General features: G+C 39.6%; 1 protein-coding gene across 2 annotated transcripts in view; it reads right to left on the bottom strand.

Annotated features, from left to right (window-relative positions):
• Positions 1 to 23,180, bottom strand: part of SCAPER (S-phase cyclin A associated protein in the ER) — a 134,119-nt gene that overhangs the window by 39,633 nt on the left and 71,306 nt on the right. For both annotated transcript variants that reach the window (XM_054077493.1, XM_054077494.1), the window contains exons 24-25: positions 10,339 to 10,454; positions 3,509 to 3,632 (exon numbers count right to left, since the gene is read on the bottom strand). In XM_054077493.1, coding sequence (XP_053933468.1) covers positions 3,509 to 3,632; positions 10,339 to 10,454 — 240 coding nt within the window. The remainder of the gene's footprint in view (positions 1 to 3,508; positions 3,633 to 10,338; positions 10,455 to 23,180) is intronic.

Raw genomic sequence — 23,180 nt, 5'->3', positions numbered from 1 at the left:
AGCAGAGCTGCCATAAGCTCTTCAGCTCTGCCCAGCATCTAGGACGTAATCCTCCAAGATGCTGAACAATATGGCCCCAATCCAGTAAAGCACTTAGGCACCCATCTAATATAGCTGAAAACATTACTCCGTTCTGACTCCTGGCACCAAAAGTACCTCTGCACATCAGGGGACATTTTTTTTGTGCTAACAAAAAGCCCAAAACAAAACAAGCCAGTTTCCAGTTAGAAATGTGGAGCTCTGTCACTGAAAACTCATTTATATTTTTGTCTTGTAAAACGCATAATCCCTCACAGTCATGAAAAAGTTCAGATACAGAGCTGCTAAACCTAAATGGGAAGTCCTCAAACCTTTGGAAGAACGCAGTTGCTGTTCATTTAGTCACTTCTGTTGCATTCTTCTCTCATTAACAGTGGCAATTCTGCGCTGCCTGCATGTCTAAGTCATTGGGCTTGCCTCAAAAACACTCTGGAAAAGGTATACTTTCAAAACAGTACCTATAGGATGTCAGACTTCCTCTGGAGTCACCGGTGAACTGAAGAAATGAAAATGATCTGGGAAGTCTATGAGCTTGAGATGGTGCAGAAGGTTCCACTTTTTAAAATTCCCTGTCCTTAAATACTTTAATACGCCATTATTTCTCCCACCGCACCCCTATAGTCCATGATTTACTACAGGCTTCCTACCGAGGAAATAAAACCTAAGTATTACATGTTTGCATATTTATGTGAACAAAGAAATACAACAACAAAATGTCTCAGTTTCGAGTTCTTAAGGAGCACCGATTCGCATTATGCTTTAACTGGTACCAGCAGGGTTGCTGTGATGGGAAAGATTGGAATGAATGAACATATCTCCTGAGAATTTTTTCTGGACAAAGTGGTCTTGTCCAACTTGTCAAAAGCTTTGTCAAATTTCCCTTTGATCTACCTGAGAATATGTAGACAGAAAACAAACTGTTATGCTCTTCTTACTGTGAAATCGTAAAAGCATAGATAGCCTTATCCCCCTCCCAAACCCCCCTCTGTTTACTAAATAGGTAAAATTATTTACAAATGTGGGTTTTTTGGATCGCTTCCTGGGAAAGTACCTGGCAGCCTCCCCTTGACTAGAACCCCCCCAACATAAAACCTGTCCTTACATAATTACAGCTCCAGGTAATTGTTTCTCTCAGTGTGAAATGTCCCAAACCATACAATTAGAAAAGTTCTCATTACTTTACAACTACTGTCTAAGTACAGCAGACAAAGAGAAGCAGAGACGGCGAAGATAAACGAATGTACAGCTCAAGCAAAAACCTTCCGTGGATGGAGGTGGGAGGGTTTGATCCATTAATTGGGAAGCACAGTTCCTGCCCTCACCAGACACCGACTTGGGCATTACCAGAGCTCAGGAGGCAAAGAGAGGTAACACGGGAAGTAAAGCCCACAGAAGGTTTCCCACACATCTGTTTGGGTGGGAGATAAGGGAAGGCCTGAAGAGGCGACTTTTAACAACTAACTTGGGCAGGCTGATGTCACCAAAAGTAAGAAATACAGCCCATTTATTGTTCTGCCATTTCCCACCGGTACCTAAGCTCCACAGAAGCTCAAGTTTGGTTTTTATGATTCCTCAAGTAATATTTTGAGGAGAAAAACATTATATTTTGAGGAGAAAAACATTACGTCTGTGTAAAGAAAAATGAACATTTTTATCACCAATGAGAAGTGATTGTTTCACGTGTTATTCTTTAAAATGTACAGCTTTGAGTTGTAGCAGAAGTGAAGCTGACACTACATTCGATTGATGAACAAACCCAGAAATACATTAAATTGGTTGGAAATAAGGTTCATACTAGCTGTATTCAAAAATAAATCTAAAGGTTCTCCAAACTGGATTCTCTCTGTTTCCGTACTCTGCAAATATTGGCACACTTGTTTAACAATTTGTTAAAACCTTGCAAAGACAAGTTCTCATTTATTACTCCTGGTATTACCCGGGGTTTATTTTCCAGCAGTAAGTGGAAACACACAAAGCCCAGGCAAAGGCACCACCATAGAGCTCACCAAACAAGGAACACTGACAGCAGTTAAACCCTTTGGAGGGGTGTCTTTTAATATTCTGGGATTCAGAGCCTGATCCAGTTAAAAACAGTGCTCTCCATTTGTCCATTTCTTTTTTTGTAAAAAAGAAGAAGTCAAACTTGATCTGATTTATTATATTTTCCAGAGGGAAAAAAAAAATCAAGGTTAGAAAAGCAGCACTGTATTTAGTTTTTGTACTTAAATATGTACTTCATGGAACTACGAAGATATCCCGGTTTAAGGGCCAATTTTGCCTGAAGAGAACATAAGAGACCTTATGCATAGGAAAGAAAAGTCCACTGTGGATCATGGGAAGCATTAAGCCTTAATTACAGTTCTGCTGCAATTCAAGGGTAGCATTTGGCAGCAGACTGCAAACAGCTCTAAGCGTAATACATTTTTCTTATGCAGCATCTCTGATCTCTAGGTGAGCAGCGTCTCCTAAGAAACACCCTCTGTATTTCTTTGGGAAAGAGCAGGTCGTTTGCTCAGTGCTACACTGGGAAAAGGGAAGCTTTTGGCAACAGAATGAATCTTGCCACTTGTGAAGCACTGGAGGATTTCATCTCTTGTGTAATCACCCACGGAGCCGAGAGCCAGCACTGCTGTCACTGCCCAGCGCAACGCACACCTTTCACTAAGCACACTGGAAATCCAATACCTGGAATCCTCTTGGAAAGCTCTGGCGAAGAACAAAGAGCTGGCAGCTACTTAGAGGAGAACACACAGGCTGCATTTGGCTTTTCTTTGTGTCAAGGACCTTCGGACTATCTTTTTAAAGTGTTCATCAACAGTCCTATGGCTTGTTGATTCTAACAGCGTCATTTAAATTATTTAAAGTATGTACATAACTTTTCAATTAACAAACTGCTTGGCTCATGAAAACACATACACACGATTTATAAGTAGAAAACGAAGACTAAATATCTTATGATAAGCAGGTCACTATGAATTAAAAATGAGTTTTCAAATAAAATATTTAATGACATTTCAAATGAAATGAAACATTGGAAAATTAAAACTTTCACCGTTAAAGACTCTTGCTATTTAAGCACTTTAGCAAACTAAACTACAGTAACATAATGACTCATATTCCTGATATCAAAACACGTAAGAACCGAACACGAGCGAACAACTCTACTGAAGTATTAGCATAGAGTGAATTGCAGAAGAAAACCTCAGAAAATATTAAAGAAGGAATTCTGTCCACTCACTGGAGTTCCACATGCATACACTTTTGCAGCACTTATTAAGAGAAGCAAACACACCCACTTGTAAGGCAGTACAGTAGATACAATCATCAAATAGATACAACAAAAGAATCTTATTCTTTTGAAAATCTTATTCTCGAGTCGTTATTCTCATATATCTCCTAGAGTTCTTACGTTCTCAATACTCTAATATGTTTGTGAAGCACTCAGAATTAAACTGGGCATTTTACGTACCGTAAACTGGTGTATCAACAGGTCCATCAGAACAGTAATCTTATTAGTAAAAAGAACATAGGTGCAGTTTTCTGCGCAGTTACTGCAGGCGAGGCTGTAAGCATGCACTGCGTTGCTGAGGGACCTAACAACCAGAGGGAAAGAAAAAGTAAAGTAAGAATGTTGCTTTTTTCTTTGGTAAATTAAAAGCAAATAAATGAAGGCACACCACTTTGAGCGATTCTCACTTGTTCTCTTCCAATCAGAATTCCAAACAGAACAAAAAATTTACACGAAATCAATTAAGTAATGAATAACATCAAAACAGTAAAGTTATACTTATCAGAAGTCACGCACCCTATGGCTACTGGACTTTTCCATATTCAAAATTTGGTTTATATCTAAATAACATGCATCAGAATATGCAATTTTGAAAAGCCAAAAATTTCCTTGTGATATGTGATAGTAAAGGTATTTACATAAGTATAAAAATTATATACGTGCGTTCTCAGTAAATTCATACCTGCACTCTTAGCAAATATCTAATATAAATTGCATAATTTGGACACATACTATTATTTTCTAGTGGCTTACATTCACATCACAGAAGGCATTTGGGTATAAGGTATATGGTCCCTTTCCCAGCACAACCTTCAAGAAAAAAATCCAGTTTGAAGTAACTTGCAGTACTTCACAGTATACCACCACAGCTTTTGAGAGCGGCTGTTGCGCAGCAGAAGTGAACTAATGCAAGGAAGAGAGAGGACTGAGCAGTTTGTACGGAGCAAGCACAACTGAGCAAGTGAAATTCCCATCCAAAGATTTCTCCTGCCGTGTTGTGAGTCACTACTGCAGAGAGCCTCTGAGTGAGAGAGGAAACTCAATAGCATCAACCGACCTACACCTATGGCTGCCAGGAAGAGCTACCAGGTTTGCAACAGTAGAAATCAAAAATCATAAACACCACAAGGCATGGAAAGCTCCAGATGCACAAAACCTTCCCAATTATTCTTTGCATCACGTGCAGTAATTTCCATCTGCTCCAATTAAAGCGTTCCTTTCAAAACAGGGTTTGAGGAAAGCTGGGATCACTCTTAGAGACCACGCTCACAGCCCAGATCAATCTGACCACGCACAATACTAGTTCAGAATAAACACAAAATTCATTTCTTGAACTTTGTTTACTACAAAAGCTCTGACTGTTACTGTACAAACACACACAGAGACACAGAACACAACTGAATCATAGATATATAAAACAATAAATAAAGATGGCTGGAAATTCCAGTTGTTTGTCTAAAGTAAACCAGTAGGAGAAGAACTTTTACTGTGTTGGGGTTTTTTTTTTAACATGTGAAAAAATGTGACTTGGTTCAAATAAGCTCCGTGGAAGAAAATAACTGGTCAGGGCTGTCAAGAGGCCATACAGAAATGGGACTGCGACAGACAAGTTCTCTACAGAAATCATCAAAGCTGGTATTTCACATAAGCTGCCGACTAATTCAACATACTTATAAGGATTTTAAGCTTTATTTTTCTCCTAAACTATTTCTTGAAAGAACAAAGTTATTTACATAAGAAGGAAGGCTGCTTTACTGATTGCTGTGGTCACTGCTGGGGCATCGGGTTACTCAGCGTGGCTCTCCGACTGGAATGGAAGCAGCTTACACACAGGCATCATCGTTCCCAAGCTGGGAAGGGCTGGAAATGCTCAGGAGCCAGAAAATCTAGAGTAAATGCTTTTCATTTGTATTTCTGGATTGTCTTTTCTTCTGCTTGAGAAACAATTTTGAATTTAAAAAAGAAGTATTACCTTGCTGGTTTGATGAACAATTAATACCTCTCCTTTGTTAATGTTCTGAGTATCACCAAATTTCCAGTTACACTGACTTTACTGTACTGGTAATTATTTTTACTCTACTGCCTAATTAAATCAGTTTCAACCTGTAGTTCCTGTGATATGGAAACAATATCCTATCATCATTGATTGATCAGAGGCAGGTTAATTCTCACCTATTTCACCTCATTTTTCCCTGCAAGGATAACAGCTATACAAGATTCAGCAGATTCATGTGCCTTGCCACAGGAATCTCTTTTCTCCTCCTGACTATGTAAAGGTATTTATTTCACTTTCCTCGGTAATGCTGAAAAAATGGTTCATTAGAAACCTACTTTTACTTTTCATGGAAGATGATTCCCCTCGTAAATGTATTTACAGGGAGACAGAGAGATATGAAACTATATTGACAGGTTTTCAGTCGAGAAGATGCTTTAAATCAGCAGCTGTCATTTTATCAGCTACTCTGAAATGAAGATTAATTCTATTTAAATATAAACATCATAATTTCCCCAAAGTGTCCAATATGAATTGGGTAGGTTAACTCATAATTTTGACAGCATTTCAGAGTTTCTGAGGTGATTTAGTTAATTCACTGCAATCATGGTTTTTGATATATGGGACTCGTATTCCTACGAGGATCATTTATTTTACATTTGAAAACACAGAAACTTCCCACTTCACATATAGAACAAATCCTACTGTAATAAAGCGACGTGCTCTTGTATTTCCCAACTGAATCTCACGTCAGAAAAAACACTGGCATTTTCAGAGACTCCAATAATGCATCTGAAAAGGCGGTGTAAGCAAATGGATGTCAAATGAATTTTTCACAACAATAAAGAGGGTTCCTTTAATTGGTAACACAAGCTCGCTAACTACGGCTCGCCTGAGCACATTCTCATCACAGCACGCTCTGAACTACGATTCAGTTCCGCCATTTTTTCTAATTCCAAATGGGAAGTGTCAGGACAGAAGCTGTCCCCAGGTGGTTCGCAGTGTTAAATGGCAGATTAAAGACAGCACAACTAATTTCTTTACTTTAATCTTATTAAGAGAACAACAGCTGTCAACTGTCACCATTTCTGCACAAGGCCGCTGAGACAAGCGCGGTGCTGGGAACATCAAGCCAGAACTTTATGTAACCACCACTTAAATTCTCTGGAATGAAAAACTCAATACACTTGGTACTATTTTTTCCTCTGTTGGAAGCTCTGACTGCTCTTAATTTCCAAATTTCTCTCTCCAGAGATATCAGGATCTGCTGAAATAATAAAGCATAAGCCTCACGTAAAGCAGCTGTTTATCGATAAGTGATGTTGCTCTAAACTTTGTATCACACCCGCAAATCAGCTTTAAAGCTGGGTTAGACAGCATGTATACTCAAACCACGTAAGAAGTCTGCCCTCTGATGTAAGGCTTTCCTCCAGAGCAAATCCAATTATAAAAACACTCCTTATGGTCCACAAAATTGGAGCCAAAAAGAGAAACCTGTCTTTTAACCAGACAAAAAAATGCATCTGTACATTGTATTTATTTTACATGAGTACAAAGAAACAGGAAAGGGATTCATTTTAATCAACATTTTCAAGCTAGATCTCAACAGTTTATATGTATGCGTGTGATTTTTTTTACGCTAGCACATCTTTACTTCCCTGTATTTGCCCCATATAAACAAGTTGACAAACTGTAAACTTTATCCAAAATACCGAGGCAGCAACACTGCCCAACCATGTGAAACTAATCCACCATAGTGCACCAGGGCACTATGTAGGTGAAAAATCATAACTTTTTGCTTTATAGAAATCATCATCAACATATAACAATGAAGCTGTTTCAAGTGTAAACCTATTTCACGTTACTTTTAACTTCTGAAGATTACAGATGAATGTACTTTCATGATCAATGAAGGAATCAACCCAAACAACTCACTTTGACAGTGAAATAATATACATATATAAAAATATAAAATGAAACATCACATTTAGGCTGTGTTAATTGAGTAGTGAACTGCTCCTTTTTAAGCAGTCAGAAAACTACACGGCACTCTGATGGGAAAACCAAGCGATCAGTATTGGTATTTAATAGCCGAGTTGAGAAGAAGTGGGAGGTGAGTTCTTACTGAAAAATGGGGCACAGAATGACTGCAGAGAAGAACAGTTAAAGAACCACCACGGTAAGAATATAGACTGAAACAACAACAAAAAAAATTGACCTTAAGGTAAAAATACCAATTTTAACCCGTGGAAGACCATAAAGTCCCCTATACTTCACTCGTGGGGCCTACTGCACAATCAGGAACCCTCAGAGATTCATAATCAATCACTATTTTGTCTGTGGTTTACATTATTTAAAGATATCCAGTTCAAAAATGGGCTCCAGCAGTAGTCCAGTGCAACTGATAAAGAAAAAAACAGCATCAATTGCCTTCAAGCCACTTCCAAAACCAGATCAGAGTTTCATTCTGAACTGCTACTGTACTTACAATTACAAATAAACTATTGCATGGCAAGCGACAAGTAAACAACTAATTCAGCCCAGCATTTATAGGTGTGATGGGATCTGGAAGGCTTCCAGGGTCTGTTTCATAGCGAGAGTTGTATCTCAATCCAAAAGTTTCCTAAAAGTTCACACAGCAACTGGCAAGACTAAACTATGTCCCTGTATTGCACAGGAGGGCAATATCGCTTTATTCTTGAACTCTGAGCGCTTGAAATCCAGCTCTGAGACAGACAGCGAGAACACCTCATGGAAAGAGACAGATGCTGCAGATTTCGGATGCTGAACTCACAAAGAGGTCATTCTCTTTAGAGTATCTTTGTGTCTTTGCACCAACTGCTAGATCTCAATCAATAATTCTCTAGAGGGAATAACCTTACAAAAAATAAGAAAGAATAACCTTACAAAAATATAAGAAAGCTTGTTATGCACTTCACATAAAAAAATCTGAGCGATGCTACAGAACTGCATGAACAGTAACAGCCCAGCTTAAGAAACGTATGCTCGTAAAACCAAGGAAAAGTTAGAAAGCTGTAAAAACGGCTCTCAGCTCAAAATAGTTCTTACTGAAAAATGTGATTTGTATCAATGCCACCCATATTATTATGCAGGCACTATTTTCTGCTTTTTATATTTGTAATTATGGTTCAAACTTTTTTACCCTGATAATATTGGCTTTAAATAAATGATGCAAGAAATTGTATGAATACGGAAGATACATTATAGTAAAAGTGACTTAAATAATGTCTTAACTTGTAACAAAAGCCCTCCTTTGTTCCTTAAACAAGTGCTGCTAATTTCTATTTTAAAATGCTGCTCACCCAAGAAACTCAAAGTATTTCACAGATGTTAACTAAACAAACCCTACAAACCTCATTTTTTAGCCGATTTGTTAGTTTTCCAGGCCAGTCGCATGCCATGGCACCAATGAGCTGCCCATAGAAAATATACAAGGCAAGACCGGGGATGAGACTCATGTTCAGATCTTGATCTTAAAGTCATTAAATTGTTTTGCTGTGCAGTTTCCCTTTGCTTTTCAGTAGAAACATAAGAAAAATACCACAAACCTCTGAATCCCCTTGAGATTCTGCCGAATAAGTCTGATTTGGTGGAGAATTGAACAAATTCAGACAAAGTAAAACACTACTTTAAGAAATAATGCAGCTGGACACCAATTTGTATGTTAACACCAGTAATAAACCCTACCACAATCCATCGCTTTCTCTTATCCTTTTTCAGCAATTTATTTCAAGGGGAGAAAAACTGCCCCGACACCAAATGTATCATCTGTCTCATAAATGTCACATCTTTTTCACAGCGTTTGCAGCCCTGCCGGTCTAACCACCAATCTGGACAGCAGTACAAAACAACAGGCATATTGTTAAATCTTTTGATAATAAAGCTTTATCTTGTAGACATGGGATTAAAGTTCTGAGCTGCACCATACTGCCAGGATTTTGAAGAAAGAGAGATGTAGATAATAGCCCCTGTAATCTCCTCACCTACTTGTAAATAGCTTATCCTTAACACAAAACAACAGACAAATTCCTAATTTGAGTACAAATGGTTAAACATCGCAAGAGCACACAAACAATGTAAAATACAGTAGTATCCTTGAGCAAAGCACATTTGACTAGGGGAAGACCGGAGGGCAACTACTGGAAGGTCTGAATTAAACTTCTTTTCACACGGCTTTGCTTTGTGTTTAAGCAGAGAAAACTGCCGCCTCGCTACAGTCAAAGTTTAACAAGTCAGGATGTAAATCATATTAGCTCAAAAGAAAGAAAAATAATTTCAAACTATTTTTAAAAATTAAATGAGAAATGTGATACAAATTTTTTCATTTCAAGAGTTCAATCTATTCTACTATTACCCATCATTTTTGAAACGCTCTCAAACATTCCGTATTTAAGGCAACAGACTTGAAGTATTTATAAATACTTCCAGAGAGACTATACGAGCATGCATTAACGTGGTTTCTCTAAACCAGCCACGTTTGTGCCTGTTTCCCCCTGCATGCACCCAGTCCCCCCTGTGAAAGGGCTGCTGGCTTTCAACAGTCAAGTTGCAGCTTCTGCACTACGTATGTTTTGTTCTCCTCTACCAGAAAGATGACCACTAGCAGGGTAAAAGAGGAGGCTCTACATAACACGCACAACGCCGCGTTTCCTTGTCACTCTTCTAGTGGACTCTTGACTCTGCGAGTCTGGCTTGAGCAGTTAGACTCTTGCAGAAAGAAACTGCAAGAGCGGTTTGCTTTAGAAACCAATATCCTGTGCTAAATCATATGCCATCTGATATATAACTTCCAAACCACAGTTCTTCCAGATGCCCATACAGTGGAGACTGCAACGTGGCCAACGTCTTTCACCTTCCATGGCAGCATAGAGCAGAGCATGTTATTTTTCTTTAAAGTTCAACACTGGACTATGAGAAAAAGCAGCAGTGAAGCAGCAGCTGTGAAATAAATCTTCCTGTGATTCTAAGCGGCAAATGAAGGGCGGACTATACTTACTTAAAAGGAACCCGTGAAACTGCACTCAGATTGGTGGGAGAAGTCACTGCTTGAAGAACACTTTCAAGGGCAGTCAGTCCTCCTGCAGCCCGAAATACTATCTGGTCTGCTGTGTTCTAGATAGACACAAACACAGAAGAGAGCAAACAGAAGTTAGAGAAATTCCAACATAAAAGAAAACGCCTGAGAAACAATTGCCAATGTAGAAAATCCTTAATACATAAAATTATCACATTAAATACCTTTGAAAAGGAGCATTTCACTGCCAGTGCACAAGTGTTTCTTAGAACAGGAGCTGACACTCTCAAAGATCGCGTATACAAATTAAATACTACATAGGTAATACAGTTGAACAGAGTATTTTCAATGATGACACACTGTTACAGGGATTTTAATGGAGCGAATCTTTGTCTGTTGCTTTTCTCTTTGTAGCTACACTTTATTGCTTAGTATATGATTTAAAGAATACACACAATTACCCACAATTAGGTGGGTAATTCCTCTTTTTTACAAACCTTTCCAAAAAGAGACAACTGCCAGGCTTGTTCACCAATTTTGTTTGCACCAAATAGATCTCTTGCAGATTCCTCTTTCCACTGCTTACTTTCCCTGTTTCTCATGGGAGAGGATGCCACAGCCTACTAGCTCTTGGGGCAAAGTCCTCTTTCCTGTTGCTGAGACCAAATATGCCCTTTCTCTATTTCATCCCATTACTCTGAGCTATATCCCATTTCATTGCACTCACTTTGTTTCTCCTCTTACTAATTTCTCCATTCTTGAAATCATACACTGTTGCATTTCCCTACTTGTTTTTTTTCTCAACTCTATCTATTCATTAATGCTAAACCCTTCCTTTCCTTTTGCTTTTATTGTTTGTTTTTTTTTAAATTTTTACCAGTGATTTTTCCCTAGAACTGCTCTTTTCTCCATAAATACCTAGCAATGAAGTGTCCAAAAAGGAACTTGAATTCTTTTTCATCTAAATCAGTCCCAGAGCCACACCAAAACCAACTATAATGTCATACTCTCCTTTCACAGCAATCTGGAGCATCACTTCTTTTCAGTGTCACTGCTATAAAGACCAACTTTTTTCAGACTGCTTGTTTCATTTTGTCTAATACTTTGCTAGAACACAAGTATACTTTGCAAAATACAATTTATATGCTAAAGAACTTTACTGTGATAGTTTTCTATCAAGCAGAAGCAAGTTTGTAATCTCTCCCAGATTTATATGATTTAGCTTTATGTCTTATTATTCTTCTCTCTACATTGCTCATAAAAATTGATCAGCATTTTGACACTTAGCCATCAGGGAAATAAATCTTTACCTACGTGCACAGAAGAGAAAGGCAAAAAACTTAAATAAAAGGAAGAAATGAATTAGCAGCAAAGCTGAGAAAGATACATGAGCACTGTATTTGTTCACTGTACTTAAAAAGGTCTATAAAACTGCCTCTTAGGGATTAGGAATACACAGCTTTTGGCATGGTATTTAATATATTTATCTCCAAGGATTCTTTTCAGAGAACTCCGAGAGTTTTTAACCCATGTATTGAAAGGCAATGTTGATGGTATCAAAGTAACTGCTGGCCAGCGGAGGCCATGGGAACCGAGGGCAAAACATGCCCTGTCCACAAAGAAGCAGAAGCTTCACCTGAACGAAGCATTACTGATGCTTTCAGGGTGGACTCTGTGGTACCAGAGGAATCGGTGAGAAAGGGAATTGAGCACAGGCAATTCCCTCAGCTATCCACAATACGAGACCTCATCCTGATGAGCTGTGCACGAAGGATGAACAGCATTAAATCTCTTCACTGCTGAAAAATATTGTCAGTCTATCTCTGAAGTGCAGCAGCCAAATAATGCCAAAGGACTTTAAAATATGCCTGAAGTAATTCCTACTTACTTCATTAAGTCTATATTTTCTTACTGAATATTCATATTTTGAATATTCAAATTATGAAGTATTTATAAATTCATTTAAGGAAATCTTTCTTAAAGCATAAATATATTAGAGCAGGATACCTTATCCAATTTGCCTGATATTCCAAAATATCCAAAATATTCCAACCTCTCTCCATGTTCTGTAGTACTAAAGCTTTGCATCAGCTGATACATATTAAAATAATAGAAATTCAGAAGAAGTAGCCCGAGGCAGGTAAGTTAGTCAAAGCCCTTACTCACGTAACGTTCTTATTTAAACTGGTCCCCACTGGAATCTGTCTCAGAAGAAAAGACCCATTCCATTAACTACAACCTAAACTCTGGGAGCACCCAAGGTGAGCAGATCGGGCACCACGTGAGTATGAAAAATGACAGATCCTGCAGGAAGTAAATATTAAATCTCTATTTGAAAAGAACATAAACCTGTGGGGCACATTTCCACGTGTCCTACAGACTTCTAACTCAGTCTCCCAAGTTACTAGCTAGGCCTTTACAAAACCCATTTCATAATTTCACTACAGAAATGATACCGGGAAGGTTATTCCGCAAATACAATCGATACAATTGGATTCTTGTGTGCTGAACAAAAGTAAATACATAAACATTTGGTTTTCAAACACCGTGTGAAAACTTGAGTGCTCCAAAGTACTTTCAGATATTCCCAACCACTTTAAGTAACATTTTTAAACAATTTGGTTTGTAAGTACAAAAGGATTTTGAGGCTCTGAAGTTACCTGGTCACACAGGAGAGCAGGGACAAACGAACATGAAATCAAAAGTGATTAGTGCTGTCATCTATGCATTTCTTAACAGAGAGGAGGCGGCACCAACACCTTGGGGATGCCACCTAGATGTGTCTTAGCCATCACAAAACAACCACAGAGCTGCAGTCTTCAGAACAGCAGATGGAGCACTCAAAACCAGCACAGGAAGAGTGTTTGCCCTCTCCCCCTCAAGTCCGTATCACTGTGAAATACAGTGGCCCTGTTTGGACAGGAGGAAAGCCAACACAGCTGATACAATACTAAGTACGCTTTCTTAATCTCCGGACCATTACTAACTTGTCATTTAAAGCACTCAGCAACTAATTTCAGCAGAAGAGTGCATGAATCAAGTAACTTTAACAGACTGCGTGTACACTGCATGTGGGGCAAAGTAAACAGAAATAACAATAAACTAAACAAATCTTGCAACCATTTTATGGATTAATTATGAATTAATTTTTTTAAGAAACTTAAAATTAATCCTTTTTTTAAATGACGATAAACAACGAAGAAAGCTGCCCACACACTGGGCAAGCGTGCTGACTCATTTACCCACCTGGTACAACACCTCCACAGATTTGAATTCCCCTTCTCTCCTCTCCTATGGTTTGAGTGACAACTGACTAATAAGATTACAGGCTCCGTTCCAATAACACAGCTCAGCTACATGCCAGCAAAAAATGACAGCCTAAACCTGAATTACATGGCCTGGGAATCCATCCAATTATTAACTAAAGTAACTGTTATTACCTAACCTAATCAAAGGAGAAGCAGCTGTTAATCTTTGGTGGCCTGCAGTGTAGCAGCGGTCAGACTGGATGAACTGTCTTTGTACTGGACTCCTCTACAGACAATAATTATGTCCTTTGTGATCACGAAGGAAGGGCTTCCTAACCTTTCAGACAGAGGCAGCAGATGGGGAACAACTATTCGTGTGTTCATTAACAAGATATGGTGGATTTTATCAGGGTTTGGCATCTGTGGCACCTTCAGAAGTGCCACCCACCCGATGACACAAGTATGCTGGGCAAATTCAACAATTAGCAGACTAAGTAGAAAGTTCAAAATGTTTTCATCTCATTGTTGGATGTTTGGTGCAGAAAAATCTGCACAGTTTAACAACAGTCATTTACACAATTGCCTCATCGTACCTAACATGGTCAGGCAAGACATACAGGAAAAGGCCAACTCACCTGTGCCCAGTTTTGGCTAACCGGGATACAATAAACTATTTGCTTCTGAAATAAAACCAAAGCAGGCAAAAACTCCGATTGATTTATACAAGTCAGTCATTAATACCAAGTAATACAGTGAAATAATGTGAATATCAATCAGAAATAGCTCTTGGTTTTCAATACACAACATTCCAGGAGAGAAGTGAGACCTTCACACAGGACATCTGACAAACCACAAGACTTGTAAAGCAGAAGATGTGAGGTCAGAGAAACCTGCCTCATCGCGAGCCACTGCAGAAGCACAACTTACTTCATCTTGGGGAAACTAAAAATATAATGGGATCACAATGTGGAAGTACCTGACTGGGAAGATTTCCGATATCAGCCAGCAACAGCTAATATTTGGAAGCTGAAACTGCAGGAGTTCGGGTAAGAGTAAAATGATATTTTTAATGCCAAGAGTAATTAATGACGAGCATAATATACTTAGGATATAGTCGACTCTCAATCATCTGAAGTTTTTAAATCAAACCTGATTATCTCCTAGAAAAATATGATCCTAGTTAAATCATAATTTATTAATTTGGTGCAGGAGTTATTGGGTGAAATCCAATGTCCTGGACCAAAGTACTCACTTCCATACATTTCTTCTGTTAAAGTATTATTATTAGTTAATAAGAAAGGCAGAATCAGAAATAATGCAGAGCTTTAACAGCTGAGATGATTTAATGTCAGCTTTACCACCACTGTTCCATGTAACTTTAGCCCATCGCAGTTTGAATACCAGCACCTGAAATCCTTGTGAACTAACTTAAAAAAACAATGTGGTGTAAACCCTCCCGCTGGGACAAACCACAACCAGTATTTTGATGTGTATTTTCCTTCATCAGCCAAAAGAATGCTTCCTGCCAGTCCTACCTACCACGTCCAAATAAAAAGATGACCTGGAATGCGTGTTTGAACCTCAGGAACTAAAACTGCTTGGAAAAAAGTACTTCTGAATGAAACCCAAATGCTTTAATATATTCTGACTTCTATTTCCGAAAGAACACACTGCAACTCTATTCTACACTTGTTATGTTCACTGAAGGAAGAAATAATAACTAATTAGTAAAATATAGTTGAAATCCATCTTAAAAATGTTCTTTCCATTATCCAGTGCTTGAAGATTCTATCTAAAACACCAGGGGCTAAGAAACACAGTTCAAAGCTGCTTTAAGAAAAACAAACCAGACAAGTGAATCCTGGGCTGGCTTTTCTTTATTCCCCACCCCACCCCCCAATTAAATGGATATGTCTCTGTGCATATACAAACTTACAGATCTGTTTGTGATAGCAGAAAATCTACACTCTTTGACTAGTCCTCCAGACAAAAATTTACACAGTGAAAATCACTTTAAGTGTACTAAAATGATACTTTCAATTAAAACAGACAATTTTGCTCCCTATAACACTTATGAATGAAGTGAAATCATTATCATAAAACACCCCATTCTACCTGAAAATCTCAAAGTCGTTTTCAAACACAAGTGACTTGGCCCACAACAGAATTTCAAGCACAGAACATCAATGAGTAACCAGTTTAGGATTAAAACACGACCCACAACTGGTTTTGTATCATTTGCATACCACTGGGAGAGGCACTCAATCACATTAAGGACACACCTATCATATGTTTGTATCAACTTCTCCCTCGTGCATCGATTCTGTGTTAAAAGCACCCAAGCTCTCCACGTAACGCTATGCAAGGCCACAGAAAGGAGGGCTGGAGAAATGTGCTTTATCCCACAAAGCAAAAGGCAAATTCTGAAGCCTTAAAGCTGACTCTGAAGCCTTAAAGCTAAGGCAGCTCCTCTGGTTCCTGTGTTTACAGCCCGCACAGACTCATCTCCCCGGCTGTTGACTCCGTAGACAGGTCGATGGGTCCCCCCTGCAGAAGGCGCTCACTCCCTGCGTGATGTTCAGTACTCACACTCTCACAGAGAGCTCAGCACTAATACCATTCAGATAATACCGCTATTTTACTTGAATTGCTAAGGAATACTAACTGCAACTTCACATACCTTATATTTAGTGCAAAGGAAGACAAATATCTAAGTACAACAAAAAGAAGGCATGAAAAAGAAAGCGGTTGATACGTCACTCAAATGCAATAATAAAAATGAGGCTCAGTTTATTTTTTAATTAAATGAAAAATAAAAAAAGAAGAGGCATTTACTATTACATTCTCAGAAAGCACATTGCTGACAAGTGATTTAAAATCGGTCCCGGCCTAGTGACAATACCACTACTGGGAAATGGATTCTCAAGCCCGTTCGGCAAACACTACATGCCATGTGCCTATAAATTCATCTTCCGTCCCTCACACATTCTACACTTTATTCATTCTTCTGTTTCCAGATTTGTGCCCAGACGGTACGGTAAACCACCCCGGGCAGGGCTCCATACTGAATTACTGTGTGATCTCACTGAAAAAGATGAACCTTATTCAAACCATTTCCTTCCAAGTGCTGCATTGTCCTTCCAGTGCGACAGTAAAATCAGAGAGGAGCACTCTGTTCCTACTTCTGTGGACAAGGCCCTCACAATCCTGTTTGTGAAGTTCCAAGACTCGGTGAAAGCCATAAAGGAAAGACAGGTAAAGGTAAGCTAGTGAATTCCATGCTATCAGCTCTGCTGCCCTCACTCATGCTAAGTAGCATAATGGGAAACAGCCAATACTGCTTGGAAAAACAACAACTGTCCTTACAGATACTGTGAAAGACAGCACTGAGTATTGCAGCACTTGTGCTTATTAAAAATAAATGTTTTGTCTATTTATAAATAACAGGGCATCTAGTAAGTGCATCAATTAGAGGAAGAAAGCAAGGATAAAGGTTTAAGTCTCTAATACCAGGAAGAACTGCTCCCAGATCTCCAAGACAGCTCCATTAACCAAGGCCAATTTGACATTTTCTGAATAATCTCATAAATGGACTTTCCCAAATGAATATATAAAAAGAATAATTACACGATCTATCATGGTTTCTCTCAGCAGTTTACTGGACAAGAAACTGTCCACAGATAAGGAAAGTTCTAGGTCTTTTGCTGCACTGAGTCTTAAACCCCTATGGCTGACGCTTTACTACTGAAGGTTTCCAGCCACTAGAAAACAGCACTGATTTCAGCTGAATTTAAAATATGAAAAGCAGTGCTGTCAAGCAAAACTAAAGATACCAAAATTATTTGCGAGAAGACATGTAGAGAAGGAGCTATGGTTGTTTGAAGACCTGTAGTGCAGTCAAGAGCACTTGAATTCTAAACTCAGCTTTCACACCAATTGCCTCGGGTACTCTCGTGTAACCTCTTGGACTGTCAGCCCCTCACGCCACCGACAGGGCAGCAACAAGGGACTGGATCACTGGGTAATCAATAAAGTGGAATGGCGAACTTCTGCAAATACGAGACACACAAAGACCTCCAGGTGAAGTGATGGCCTCAAATCGGATGTAGAGTTTCAAAAACACCTTCAAAGAAAACGTATGCATACACATACTATCAGACTAAATGAAAGAAAAGCCTAATTTCTTGAGAAACCATAATAATAATTATTTATCATGCTCTCTAAACTGGAATCTGCTCATAGCAGAAAGGTGCCTTTCTGGGCAATGGGCAAATGCAAAGGGCATTTTCTTATCACTGAGAAATCACTGTCTGCACCCTAGAGATATTAAAGCATAACTCTTGTCTTGTAAATACTTAGTGAAGAAACTTGCATACCATGGACTGTCTACATATCCACTATATCCATTCTGAAATGATGCATTACTTCTAAACTGACATAGAAGGAAGAAAAGCCTGATCCGAGAGGAAAAGCCCACTAACAGTACAGCATAAAGAGCACTGGAAGTCAACAATGTTTAATAATGCCACAGAACCAGAAATCAACACAGTAGTTTTCAACTACTCGCACTGGACTCAGTTAATGAACCTCCGAATAATTTTGGAGTAAGTACATGGCAGAGCTTATCTGTGAACTGAATTTGCCTTTTAATACCATTTCTAGCAAACGAGTTAAAAAAATAGTCTATGGCTGACCACGAGCAACAGGTTCCTGTTTACACCTGTGCCACTGCCTCACCACTCTCATAGTGAAGAAATTCTTCCTTATGTTTAGTCTAAACTTGACTTCTAAATAGATTTCTCACTGCTGAGGACTGCAGGCTATGCTGTTGTTTCTGCCGGAGTGTCCTCTAGTGGAGAAAGGGGAGATCTGAGGTAAACAGGACAAGAGTGGCAGCATCCCAGGAACAGCCTGTCCAGCGACACACCAACACCTCTGAGTCACAACGCTGCCTGCCAAAGCTAAACATCTCGATCAAGCTTTGCATTGCTATAACAATGCTTCAACATAACTTTTTAAAGCTTCAGTCAGACTGAGAAATGAATCAGTTGCGAAGCTATTTAAATAACTGTTGAGTGTGTTAATGATATACTGATAATGCGTCCATGTGCGGATGCGCGTACATACATCACATCACAAACACACACGCAATGTGGCTATAATTTGGGTAAGGCCCCTTAGGTAAAATCCCTAAAACAGTAATTTTCACCCTTTTTCATACCTAATGCCCTATGACGCTTTTCCTGATTTAGTAAACGGGGCGACAGATGAGCGGATCCTTCCAGCGATTTCTCCAGCCCCCAATGAATCCGTGGGTCAGATTTCATGCTGCGTTTCTTCCAGAAGGGCAGATATCCATAACGCTTACCTAGTGACTGCAGCTGGCCCACAGAAATGCTCTGCTACTGAACTGAGGATCTATTCGATTCACAACTCCCAAACTCATCTGTTATTGTCTTCCTCTCTCCATCTTTCCCTTTTCCTACATCAAACCCAACCAAAATAATTTTGCATGGAAAAGAAAAAAAATATGACAGTTTTTTTAGGATCCTTATTGTTCCAAAGACAAGAAATCCTAATTTTGAAAAGATTACTAACTCATCGCTGTGTCTGCTAACACCCCTGCTTTCTTCAGAGGTACCAATCAACCCTGCCTCCAAGAGCCCAGCTGATCAACAGAAGTACGGTAAACTTGGATCAACTGCTTTCAGCCAAAATTTAGGTTTCAAATTTTCTGCTTCTAATTCACTCTGGACAGTTTTCCTCAATTATGAAATAAAAGCCACAAACCTCAAGCTATGGCCTGTGTGCTCTAAAGCTAGTCTGATTTTTCCGGTACCATCATCTAGCACAAAATACGCTGCCTAGTTATGTCACCCTGGCCAAGCTTATGAATTCAAACTTCCTTCAACAGTTCGATATCAAATCACGGTATCTTGTCCAATACTCTTTCCAAAAATCACGTGGAGCAATACGGCCATCCCCAGGTCTAACATAAAGAAGACCAAGCCATGGAAAGCTTAAAGTTACAGCAGTTTCAGCTGGGCAAGAACTCTCATCTTCTGAAAACCAGAGTCCAGCCATTACATGCAGAGGCTTTCAATCCTCTTGTTCACGGCTACACCAGAAATACTCAGCTGCTGAGGTGCTCGAGCCAGCGTTACAAGTTTTTGCAGCACTGGAATCAAGTGTAGAAGAGTTCAGGAATCGCAAATCCCATTGTACTCTTAAATATACTTAAATAAGTAACTAATGCTGAGCACTTATTGCAAAGTACTTGCTTCTAAAATCCATTTTTCTGTATATACGTACTGTGTATATTTATAAACAGCCACGCATATACACACATGGGGCAATTTTAAACCTCTGTAGAGACTCTGGAAGAAATTTATCATGAACCATACAGCAATTCCATGTGTCCCATTTAACACTGCTCATGTCCCATACCTGACTCTTCAACAGTTTTATCATTTTGGTTTCTGACAATCCAGAGTCTGTACCCTTGGGGGTAGGGGTGAAGCAGGAGTAGCCGGTCCGAAATCCAGCATGTGTCCCCCCTCCTGGCCTATTAACCCTCGCACCGGCCGTGGTCACCGTCCCCAGTGGGCCTGACAGTTTAGAGAATAAAACATAAATACTGGCCTCCCTTTGCTGGTAAAGCCAGCCATTCCTGACAGTCTTTTACAATGGGATAAACACTGTCTGCCTACAGTCCCCATGTATTTGAAAGCTACGACAAACATTTTACTGAAATGTAAATAACCGACAGCAGGACCGCTGGAGCAGAGGGCTGAGAAATCCATCTAGAAATCACAATCCCCAAACCAGTGCCTGACACAAAGCAAACCATAACGGTCACTAAGAGAGCACGGCTGAGGTCACCGGCATTGAGATTCTTCTTAAAAAAGCATATTAAAACACTGCAATCAGTTAATAGCTCACCTTCACACATTATTTCAGTTACAAAATGACAACTTTTCCAAGGAAGTGTATTTTTCCCCCCTAAAATCTGTTTCCAATAATAAGTATTTTGAAACTTAGCCTACTGAAAAGCAGCTACTTCTACATTTGTATGAAGAGAACTGGTAAGTAACTATAAGCGCCGTAGCCCAACTCATGAAAAGCTGCCTCTTCTCTCCTGCTGGTTCACACTTCAACAACTTGTGCTCACTGTTATTTACTGAGATTTGTACAGCACCTAGAGAGCCTGACGGAGCTGAGGGACTCGCAACACCATACGAAATCACTATAAGTGTTATGAACCTCAAAACCTGTCTTGTTTGTGCCTTGTGAGGGACGTGTGGGCTCCAGCAGTAACGTCTGCTTTGGCTGGACATGTAGAACATCTCCATCCTGCCTGTGCTGCAGCATCGCTGCAATCGCTCTAAGAACTGCCGTCAAATCACTTGGGTAAAGGAATCTGATCACTCGTGTTGTGATGAAGATCTTTTTCAAACTAGTGCTCTGATGAGAAACAGCATACAAAAATAATCCCAGTTAAGCATATTAACTGCTGCACTTGGATCCCAGAACTCTCGAGATTCCCTCAGGATCATATTGAATCTCTGTGTCATATTCCTTGTTAGAAGGACAGGAGGCCCATTAAGGGCCTGTCTGGATACAGGTATTGTATAGATTGAACTGCAGTGATTTTGCTGCAGTGTTTTAGCAGCAGCTGAGCCAGGTGAAAGGCTGCTGCCCTCGCCTGCTTGTCACCAGCCTCCTCAGTAAGGGCAGCATCCCACCATGTTCCTGAGACCAAAGCTGTCACCTCTGCTGAGCCCACGTCTACAAAACTCATGGACAATATTTTAAACATATAGAAGTAGGACTCCGAAAACTTGAACACCCCAGAGCCCCTAAAACCAGATTTTAGGAAGCATTTTAGAGAAGCGATGTTCTGTCAGTGAGCCTAAGGATGACCACAGGTCAGGTTCACAGCCTCAGATATAAAGGTTCTTCCATCAATGTAACACCTAATGGCTGTGTAGCAGAAAGTGCTCGGTGTTTTAACCAGTAAAACTCATCTCTATACACTGAGAGAAATACATGATATAAGCGTAAACAACTTAAATCTGTACCTGTAGTCCCTCTCAGGATATACAGCTTTAAATACACCTGTTTCTGAAAGCGTTCCCTACTACAGGACATTTCTGTTAGTAAAGTCAAATCTGATTTGTTAACGCGGGATTCCTTGAACATCACCTGAAACACACTGCTGCCCTTGGCAATGGGTGTGTAAAAGCAGTCCTATCAAAGAATGAATATGTACAAAATCAAAACAACTGTGGCAGAGAAACTGCTTTAGCCCCACGGTGTCAAACATCAGCTCTGCCTTCTTTAAGAGGGTACATGAGTTTTTCTTTTAGTATCAAAGGCCCATTATCAGCAGATCTTAAAAAGATCGTTATCAGATCTTATTACAAGTCTGAAGAGTCCCACATGACAATCTGCCAACATCAGGCCCGAGCTTTTTGGTAACGTTTGCATGCATTTTGCTGTTGTGTGTGTTTGGTTTTTTAATATGCTTTTAAACAAAGTAGAGGTGAAAGTGAATACAGCCTCATTCCAGGATTTCTGCCAGAAAGGATGAGAGACTATGTACAAACCCAAGGGCTGCCTTCCAGTAACCTGGAGCACACCCAGACCAGCAATCCGGCAGTACCTGTTATGGATACAGCCTGGGTACCGAGTGTCAGCAGCACCATCTGGATTTGTGCCTCCTGCTTGCTGTTACTAGCAGAAGCAAGGACAAGCGTTTGTATCTCAGGGATATGGATCTATTTAAGACTGGAACAACATCGTGGTTTATGACTTTATAGTTCCTTTTATGTTTATGTACTTAAAAGACATCTGAACCATGGGCTGTATGCAGTGAATGAGGACTCCTTGTCAGGTCCTCAAAACCTGCACTTTGACTTGCTTACTTGCAAATACTTCTCTGACATAGGGTGTAGTACTGCTACTGGTTGTAGAGCTCCATCCAAGCAAGCCAATGTACAGCTACCAAGAAGTATCTGGAGATCTAATAACCACCTGAAGCAATGCAAAGCAAAGCGAAGTAACTCCTCTTTCACTTATTAGCACTCAAATCATGTGTTGGATAAGCAGGTACAGCGCTACAATAAACAGACAGGACTTCAAAAGACACAGCAGTTGAGGAGTATCTTTGCCCACGATACAGATTTCTCAAGTTTGAGTATCTAAAGGATATGCTGTAAACTTGTTAGTTTACATTAAACAAACTCTTCTTGCTGTATTGGTGAAATCTCTTGGCTCCATATGCAGAATCTGCTCATGGCCAGTAGACCGGGAAGGCATGCACACCAAAAGAAAGTTTGACCACAACAATCATGCAGGCGTGTATCATCCTAGAGTGTTCTCACACTATAAAAGAAGTTCAGAAGGGAGAAAAAACCTCATCCATTACCATGAAACACATCAGATGAAGAACAAGTCCAAAAGGAACGGTTAGTCTGATTGGATTCCACGTGAAGGCAACCTCCGGTGAAACAAGGCTGCCAGTCCTTCGTATGTAGCTTTTTTGTGATTCAAGTTTGCACAAAGAACACACTC

Source organism: Cuculus canorus, chromosome 12, assembly GCF_017976375.1.
Source record: "Cuculus canorus isolate bCucCan1 chromosome 12, bCucCan1.pri, whole genome shotgun sequence".
Classification (NCBI taxonomy): Eukaryota; Metazoa; Chordata; class Aves; order Cuculiformes; family Cuculidae; genus Cuculus; species Cuculus canorus.
This window is presented reverse-complemented; position numbering and strand designations above follow the sequence as displayed.